Source organism: Gopherus flavomarginatus, chromosome 5, assembly GCF_025201925.1.
Source record: "Gopherus flavomarginatus isolate rGopFla2 chromosome 5, rGopFla2.mat.asm, whole genome shotgun sequence".
Lineage (NCBI taxonomy): Eukaryota > Metazoa > Chordata > Testudines > Testudinidae > Gopherus > Gopherus flavomarginatus.
The window spans coordinates 137,873,181-137,883,189 of NC_066621.1; the positions used below are offsets into that span (position 1 = coordinate 137,873,181).

At 46.6% G+C, this 10,009-nt stretch overlaps 1 protein-coding gene across 1 annotated transcript; it reads left to right on the forward strand.

The window, feature by feature from the left end:
* Positions 1–1,566: 1,566 nt before the first annotated feature.
* Positions 1,567–2,906, forward strand: DIO3 (iodothyronine deiodinase 3). Its single transcript, XM_050954237.1, has one exon. It carries the CDS (start codon positions 1,611–1,613, stop codon positions 2,436–2,438), a length of 828 nt encoding a protein of 275 aa, XP_050810194.1. The 5' UTR covers positions 1,567–1,610; the 3' UTR covers positions 2,439–2,906.
* Positions 2,907–10,009: the final 7,103 nt, after the last annotated feature.

A 10,009-nucleotide genomic window follows, 5' to 3' on the forward strand; every position in this document is an offset into this window, starting at 1 on the left:
GCACCAGACTGAGACTGAGGAACTCTGAGCTCTATTCCCTGTTCTGGCGCAGGCCTCCATTTCCTGTCTGTAAAATGGGGATAAATAGCATTTCCTTTCTGCTTAGGTTGTAAGGCCCAGCCCCATTTCAATGGCAGTTAGGAACCTAAACACCTTTGAGGATCTGGGTCTAAGCTCTTTGGAGGCAAAGACTCATCTCTAAGTGTATGTTTGCACCTTGCCTAGCATAGCAGGGCCCTGATCTCAATTGCAGCTAGTAGGCGTCTCTGTACTGGAAATAAGAAAGGACAGTAATGTTCAATGACATGAAATTACCCCGAAGGTATCAGAGTGGACAGAACGAAGAGCTAACAGGTCACAAGTTCACCTCCAGTCTAGCACCTGTTTGTCACTGTGGACTGACTTAGTCAAGGTGAACTCAAGGCTTCTGCTTTCTGCAGCAGAGGGAAGAGTCTGCAGGGGTTATGTAAGATTACAACTGGAGAGGCGGCCACAGCTCTGCAAAGAGGCGAGAAGGATGTCTGCCTTCACCACCCGCAGCAGCGCGGGGACGTTTCAGCTTTCGGACAACAGCTACCCCTAGTGGCGAGGAATCGCTTCCCTTTTCTCTCACTCTCTCGCTGATTTCATGCTGTCAACAGGTTTAGTAACTAAAGGCAGCGGGTGGTCATTAACCTGGCAAGCGCCCCCGGCCCCTCCTCCAGGACAGACCCCCGGCGGCTGCAGCCCAGCGAGGCTGTTTCCAATCGCTCCCCAGCCTGAGCGCAGGGCGTACCGCTGGCTACCAGGGGACCGGGCGTTTGTTTGCTCATCAAGGCAGAGCAAGAGCGAAGCGCCCCTTAACCAAATGCACCTCCTGGGTACGGCCCCTTCCAGAGCCCAGCCCTCCAGCGTGGCCAAGGTGGAGGGTACCCCTGTTCCAGCCCCAGCCCCTCCAGGCCATTGCCCGGCCGCTGCGCAGGGGAAAGTTCGCCCCGCAGACACGCGGCGGCTTGCGCCCGAAGTTAGGGCAGAGGAGGGGGCGTGTCACGGGTCTGGGGAGAGGAACACTAGCAGCAATAGTCGAGATTAATCGGAGGAAATAACTGGTCCTGCCCCCGGGGAGCGGGGTCACGTCACCCGGGGCTGAGGCGCCTTGGGGGCGCGCAGCTATGGCTGGCCCTCACGCTGCCTCCCCACGTGCGCTGCCCCCTGGCGCACACCCCTGGAGCGCAGTGGGGAAGGGAGCACGGAGCCCGCCTGTTGCATTGTCCAGGCCGGGTTATTTGTAAAGAGGGGGCGGGGTGTTTGCTATCTGCGCCGGAGCCCCCGGCTGTGCCCTGGCTCTCGGCTGCTGCCGGAGAGTGGCTGCTCCGTGGCACGTCCCTTGCAGCTCCTGCCGGGTCTCTCTCCTCCTCCCTGTGTATTTTAGGTCATTGGAGTGGAGGGGTAGGTAATCCCCGGGTTTAAGTTCCAAAGGGGCGGGTTCTGGCCGGAGGTGGAGTCACTTTTCATTTAAATCCCTGACTATAAAATGGGCTTAAAGAGACGCGGGATCTCAGCCGCGCTGTACAGAGCCCGGCAAGCAGGCAGGCGTGTGTCGAAGGGGCAGGAGCCCAGCTGCCGTCAAGATGCTCCACTCCCTCGGCGTTCACACCTTACAGCTGCTCACCCAGGTCGCTGCCTGCATCCTCCTGTTCCCCCGCTTCCTGCTCACCGCGCTGATGCTCTGGCTCCTGGATTTTCTCTGCATCAGGAAGAAGGTGCTGCTGATGGGCAGCAGGGCAGAGGAGGAAGCCAGCCCTGGCCAGGAGCCACCTCCGGACGACCCCCCGGTCTGTGTGTCCGACTCCAACCGCATGTTCACCCTGGAGTCCCTGAAAGCCGTGTGGCACGGGCAGAAGCTGGACTTCTTCAAGTCAGCCCACGTGGGCTCCTCCGCCCCCAACCCCGAAGTCATCCAGCTGGACGGGCAGAAGCGGCTCAGGATCTTGGACTACGCCCGAGGCAAGAGACCCCTGATCCTGAACTTTGGGAGCTGCACCTGACCCCCCTTCATGGCTCGCCTGAGGTCCTTCCAGCGCCTGGCTGCGCACTTCGTGGACATCGCTGACTTCCTGCTGGTGTACATCGAAGAGGCTCACCCCTCCGACGGCTGGGTCAGCTCGGACGCAGCCTACCAGATCCCCAAACACCAGTGCCTCCAGGACAGGCTGAGGGCGGCTCAGCTGATGCAGGAAGGGGCGCCTGGCTGCCCCCTGGCAGTGGACACCATGGACAATGCTTCCAGCGCCGCCTATGGCGCCTTCTTTGAAAGGCTCTACATCATCCAGGAGGAGGTGGTGATGTACCAGGGAGGCAGAGGACCAGACGGCTACAAGATCTCCGAACTCCGGAGCTGGCTCGACCAGTACAAAACCCGGCTCCAGAGCCCCAGCACGGTGGTCATCCACGTGTAAAAGGAAACGGCCCCTGTGCTAGGGTGAGGAGGGGGTGTCCTGCACAGGGGGGCTGGCAGGAGCTGTTCTCCGCTCCTCTCCCTCGGGACTGCAGGCTGCTGTGTGAGTTTCATGCAAGTGCCATTGTTGCCCCTTCTCTGATCGAATCATGTTGATTTGCCAGCCCAGCTCGGTTCACGCTGCATGTCCTTGTGCATCTTGTAAATACCCCTTTTTTTGTAACAAACAAAGCATTCCCTATTTTTATGGCGGTTTTTCTAAGGGGTCTGGGTACGCGTGTGTGTGGGCGCGCGTGCTTGTGTGTGCGAGTGGTCTCTGCTGAGTGCCCAGAAAACTAGTTGGAATTTCTAGTATCGCTTGGTGACGACCGATTTTGAAATGGTTTTCAAAATACCAGGGAATCGAGTCCGATGTTGTTAGATACTAGAAGTGCCACTAGCCGGGGCAAAACGGAATGTCCTATTTATGGGGTCTCTCTCATATCTTTTTTGTAATATGTTCATTTTTTATGAACTTTTTATAGTAATAAAGATCTGGAATAAATACACGCCTGCTCTTGGCTCCCTTTAACGGAACTGATCAGCTAAGGAAACCTCTACCTTGTAACCTCTCCCCGCCCCTCCCTATTTCCCGAGCTGCTGGGGATCAGGCGAGCAGGAGGAGATAGCTAGGGCAGAGGTGCAGGAGCTGGGGGCGCGGCAGGGCGCGCGCCCGCTATCCCGGGCACTTCATGGACCCCTGTCTGCGCTCTGCAGAAAATCTGCCCCGGAGGGTACCTTGCAGCCTTCCCCGAAGAGATGCAAAATGCTGCTGAGCGTCTCGATCCCAAACATGTCCAGCTCCTGGTCCCAGCTCTGTAAAGTTACAAATCCACTGCTCCGGCGGCGGAGCCCCCAGTCTGACTCCAGACATCGCCCTAGCCCTGAACTCGGGGCTGTCCGCGACGGGGTGAGCACAGGCAATTAAGCCCTTTCTTAGGGGCAGGCGGCAGCTGCAGTCTCTGCTGACGCTGCAAATGTGTTCACCGGTAACCCAGATGTACCCCTGCCTCACAGCTGTGTGCACTGTAGTAACCTGCTGTGCTCCGGCACGTGTCACGTCTCGCAAAGGCTGGGAAGCCGCTTCCCGTTAGCCTACAACTTAGAGCATCTCAGGAAGGCCCCGATTCAGAGGCGGTATTTAGGCACCTGCCTAATTTTAAACAGATGAATAATCCCGTTGAAGGCAAGGTGGCTACTCACCTGCTTAAACTAAGGCACCTGTTTAAGCACCTCGCTGAATCAAGCTCCAATTCCTACCTGAACAAAGGACAGCTGTGCATCCCCTTAGAGCAGACAGGCTCAAAATGCTCAGTAATCTGAAATGTATTCAAAGAATGGGTTAGTGGGGGATGGTAGCCCTAGTTTCATCTGTGTGTCATCAATTCCTCAGGCTTTTCTGTAACCCAAACCTTGGGAAAAGAGCAATTTGACTTCAAGTTGCAGGTGTTCATTACTACATTCTGCTTTGAAGTCCTACAGTAAAACCAAGCAGGGAAAATAAATCATCACCAATTTATGATGAAACCACAAAGGCTAAAACATTCAATTCATCTAACATCTTAATATGTATATGAAGCCCAAGCAAGAATCCAGAAATAACACCTCTAAGTGATTATGCCCAACTATTGTTTTTTCTACTTTGGACATGATCTTTTTGGAAACCATCAAGAAATGATAGAAGGTTTAGAATAACCTCATAAATCAGGTTAAAAAGTGGACATGTTTAATCTCCAAGAAAAGAAGATAAGAGGAGCTGATGATAGTCTTCAAATACCTTAAGAGCTGTTATAAAAAGGATGGAGATCAGTTGTCCTCCATGTCTACTGAAGGTAGAACAAGAAGTAAGGGGCTTCATCTGTAGCAAGGGAGATTTAGGTGAGGTATTAAGAAAAGTTTATTAACGACAAAGATAGTTAAGCTCTGACGTAGGCTTCCAAGGGAGGTGATGGAGTCCCCCTCATTGGAGTTTTTAAGAAATACTTAGACAAACACCTATCCAGGATGGTCTAGGTTTACTTCATGCTGTCTCAGCACAGGGGGCTGGACTAAATTACTTCTCAAAGTCCTTTTCAGCCCTACACTTCTTTAAGTAATAATGATTAATACATTTCCAATCACACTTATCAAGACATTTTGGGATGAAGGCATCTTCTTGTATGTCTTTAATAGCTCCTCATATAAATATCTCTCTTAGGAAAGATAAAGGTGAGAAACTCAAGTTGTTGCAATCTTCCTGATTAAATTTAACAAGATTTTCCCCATATCAGATTAGACCTAATGAGAAATAGGAAGAACTTTTAAGGCAATTTAGATCCTATTATGCAAAGTAATGTTAACTTTGCAGAAAACAGTTTATAAACATAATATTACAAGTATCCGAGGGGCAGCCGTGTTAGTCTCGATCTGTAAAAGCAGCAAAGAGTCCTGTGGCACCTTATAGACTAACAGACGTTTTGGAGCATGAGCTTTCATGGGTAAATACCCACTTCGTCAGATGCATCTGACGAAGTGGGTATTCACCCACGAAAGCTCATGCTCCAAAACGTCTGTTAGTCTATAAGGTGCCACAGGACTCTTTGCTGATAATATTACAATCCTTCTCCTTTCAGAAATAGGTTGCCATATCCATGCAACCACTTCAGGCTTATGGAACGTATACCACTTAATTCCCTCATTAGTCTGCAACCAAAACTATATTGGCCAATATTTTCATATATGTGCACCTAAAGCTAGGCACTCAAATCAAACTGATTTGATTCTAAAGCTGCTGGCTCCCCACAACTCTTAATGACTTCATTAGGTGCTGTGAGTGCTCAGCTTTTCTAAAAATTCGGCCATTTTGATATAGGTACCAAAATATCAAATCATGTACTTAACTTTAGGCATCCAAGTTTGAAAATTTTGGACACACTCTAATTTTTTCATTCTGTAGCCATGCATTAAATATGCTACCTCTCTGCATATTTATGGGTCTGCTGAACTTATCATCTTGATTAAGGGAAACCAAATGGCCCCATCCATTTCAGACCTCCCTGAGCTGAATCCATTTGCTGCCACAAACATTAGTCACACACACAACACGGGCAGTCTCTCATGCTGTAGATTACAGGGGATTATGGTTATGGGGTTACTGCTTCTCATAGACATACAAGAGCTCTCACACATTTCCAAACCTCCAAGAATAGATTGCTTTCCAAAGTCAGGTGGTGAAGACCAATCTTAGCATCTGCAGTGAAACCCTGACCCATGGGGAAGTAACTCTTTTGAATTACCCAAAGCACTGCACTCTGCAACAGTGCCATCATCATTATTTTGACTCTCTGTCTTTTGATTTGAGCAAGGATCCGGGTACAAGGATCACCATTAAAGACAAATGTTTTAGCTATCCATTGACACTGCAATCTAAAGTAAAAAAATAATTCTATTTGAATGGGTCACTAAGGATTTTTTTTATCTAGCTCTGGATACACTTAAAGCATTTAGGTTTAATGTTGGAGTCTTTCCCCTCATTCTGTAAGCCTCCATCAGAACACAAACTCCGTTCCCCTCCCTTAGCATATCAACCACTTCACTTCTTACTCTTGCGAACATTAGGCTGCCTCTTCCACAAGGATATCATTTTCAAAGCGATAGGTTCAACTTCCTTCAAAAGTGTTCCTAGGTTGGAAGGAACCAAAGCAGTTAGTGATATACTCCCCCGGTTTAAAAAGAACAGAAGAAAAGAAAGCCAGCCTCTGGAAATAAACTGAACTGCTGTGCCCTTTCATGAAGCATTTACATGAGAGGGTTCAAAGGAAATAAGCCCAATGATGAGTATCAGTTGGTGTTCAGATACTCTCATGAAATACGCAGTTTCTAGTCTTTCTTAACCCGGGGAAATGGATAGCTTGAATACATTGCTGTGCTCCTCTTTCAGTGCACTGCTGTGTTACTCTTCTTTCCAGGACCTGACAATAGCCACTGTTTGTCTCACCCATACAGGTATCCTGAGATAATATATGCTATGCCCTATGACCCCTCCTAACTGGCAACTGGCCTTTGGACTGAGAAAAGAAGTCAAAACTGTGAAATCAGAGACTTTGGACATCAATTTGAATAAAGAAAACCTAAGACAGTTACAAGAGTTTAGTGCAAACCAGAGCTATTCCAAATTGTCCCCCTTTCTGGTTAGTTTGTAATAAAGGAAGAAAAATTCTGACCCAATCCTTATCTGTGCAATCTTACTAACATTAACTTTATACAGTATTCACCCTGTACAGCCCCCCTCGTCTTCACTAGAAAATTGTATCGTGTTTGAAAACAATGATAAAGAATCAAATTATCTGCTACAATGCAGTTAGGGTAGAACAGCATCATAGCAGCTAATGGTGATTAAACACTTGTCCCATTAGCGATTAAACACAATTACCTGAAATGATGCTGTTCACAATTTCAGTGTCAACCAGAAGTTGTGTTCATCATCATATCAGCTAATTATGATGAAATGCAGATCCCAGCTGTATTTAGGCACAATTAGCTGACATGATGCTGAACACAACTGGCCATGATCTAAACAGACCTGTTAGTCATGGTCAGCATTGTATCACCTAACTGGGCTCTTCACAGTCTTGTTCAACAATGATGAAGAGTTCGCCACAGCTGCACAGTTTACCAAGCCAGAATTTAGCCAGTAGAATTCTTTCCAGTTTTTAGTTTTTCCTTGCTTTGCAATAAAGTTCACCTTCTGCTTTCTCACTCCTCATATCTCTTAGTCCCATGTTTCTGGCACACTTTAGTTAAAGCCTGGAGTTTTGTGCAGCTTGCTAGCTCAGACTCACTCTCATTTTCTGGCTCACAAAATGATTTCCACTCAGACAAAATGTGGAAGGAAGTGGTCCTTTTTCTTAATTGGCTTCTATAGTTAAAGGATCATCTAGTGTACCTTCAGCTATTACTAAACTTTGGTAAAAGGCTATCAGAGGTCAAGCATTTTCATCTGTTTTGAAATAAATCAGCTTCCAGATCCACATTTTTGCTTCCAAACGGAAAGCAGATCACTTATTTATCACTCTCCCTTTAATGAGCAACAGAAGAGAAATTTGTGGTGAATGCCAGGAATCCTTGAAAGAGATCACACTTTCCCTCTTGTACAAATCAAAGTTATCTGATCCTATTACATCCTCCACTCAAAATAAATCTTAAGCATAAATCCCACTGAGGTTGCTCAGGGAGAGTTGTTTAGATCAGATTAGAACAATATGATCCACTTCTGAAAAGCTCAGATGTGTCAGAAGTATTTCCAGTTGCTACAGTGTATTGAGAAACATGCTATTTTAAAACACATTTTATTGCCTTGTCTTTTTTACCCCCCTTCAACTGGATGAAAACCAGAAGTCAAAAGGCAGCAAAGGGATATATCAAACAGAGCACAATCTAAGCAGTAATTACCTGTTCCTGTCAAGAGCTACTTGAGTTATACTCTTAGCATAATCATGCTTTCAGTGTTCAAGCTTGGAGGGATAGAACAGGAAGGAACTTGTGGTGTGGTCTAAAGGGGATGCTTCCAGACATTAAACAAATATAACTGTGAAGTAACATAATGTGATCTGGTGCATTTTGAGACACATCCTACTACTAAATAGTGTGTTATTCTCTTTACGAACTGTGTACAGCAAAAAGCTCACACACTTGTCTTCATTGAGAATTACTTATGCTGGGCAAAGGAAGATATTTTATAACAAATAAACCAGAGATTTTACTCATTTTTAAAAAATACCTTTTTATTCTTTGTTTTTTGCACTTTGTTTCAAATTATCCAGAAGAAGAGAGAGAATCAAACCTAGTCCAGCAACAAATAGCGTCCCAGGTACAAACCTGGAAATGAAACACTCAAACACTCCTGCAAACAATTCTTAATCTAACATTAATTTCTTCTATGCTTCCTTCCACCAACAAGGGATACCTACCATTATTAGTTAGTTAGTTAGTTGCTGAGTGCTGTCAGAGTGCTCAAGTCTGTACATACACGCAGGAAAACAAAGGACCTGATTAAACACTTTCTTGCACTAGTTTTACGCTGGAATAATCCCTCTGGTATCAATGTAGTCACTCCAGATTTACATTGGATTTAACTATGATCAAAATCTAGGCCATTGTGTTTATCTTCTGTGACAGTTCAAAACCTTAATTTTTCTACAATGTATTGTAAAAAAAACCATTCATCTGTTTGCATTTATACCTTAAAAAGCCACTCTCAACTGGAAGTATTTTGCCATATCCTACATCCCTTTCAGCAGTTTATACAGTACCATCAGCAACCTACTACACCTTGTTTACATTCTTTGAACCCTATTGGCCACCTTCCTCCATATAAAGTTCCTTCCACTTGCAAAGGTATCTCATTTTTGTTTGGTATTTATAGCTTTCTTTGGTCAGCCATGCCTGCCATTCCCCTGCATCTTCAGACTTTCTCAGGGAGAGATTTTTCAAAGACACAAATGAGAGTTAGGTCTCCATCCCCCACTGCTTTTGTGCCTTTGAAAATCTCCCCCTCACTGTCCAATTAGCACTAGATAAAGTCCTGTCCGCACCTTTGGAAAATTGGCACTCCTCTTATGCACACTTAACTGAGTATTCCAGGAACCTCCTGTCTATCATACCTTCCACCTGCCTCCCCAGACATAGGGGCATTGACTCCATGGGTGCTCCAGGACTCAAGCACTCACCAAAAATAAATAGGGGGAACTCAGCAACCACAGGGTCAGATTAAAGTTTTGTGGGCTCTGGTGCCCAGGCCATGGCTCCATCCCTGCTCTGCCCCAAGGCCCTACCCCGATCAACTCCTCCCTCCCTCCAGGTTCCACGCGTGTTACGCCCCAAGGCCATGTCCCCACTCGGCCTCTTTCCCTCAAGGCCCACTCCCACTTGGCCTCTTTCCCCCAAGGCCCCGCTTGCCACTCACATGGGGAGGAGGGGGCAGAGAGGAGCACCCAGCAAAAACAAAAGGCAGAGCCTGTGTCTTCAGAGGTCTTTGGATATGGCCTGCAGTGATTACTTCTGTAACAGCCTACTGCCAAAATGACCTTAAAAATAGAAGTTTATTTTAAAAAATCAAAGGTGAGCATTATACTAAATATCCAGTGAGGGAAACAACCTTGCTAGACAAGGTCAAATCTTCTAGCTACTATGGATTTAAGCAAGAATTCTTCACTTCTTAGGGCCAGATTGTTCAGCCTTTACTCACATGGGTGAATCCTTGTTCCCTTTCATCCCATTGAAATCAATCTTACTAGTTGTGTGGGTAAGGGTTACACACTCTGGTCCATGGAGTTTATGGGTGTTGCTAACATTCAGGCTGTCAGGTCATTCTTGTGTCTCTCCAGGCTCATGGCTCATTCCCTTTCTCTGGCTTGTGCCTCTTGTTTATACCTTTATATCCAATATTAATAGAATGTATATTTTAAATTTCCTCTCATTTAACACACCTTATATGAAAAGATCCCTTTGAGCCTGGCTAGATGTTAGGCGTAGACACTGTGGATCAGATCTTGG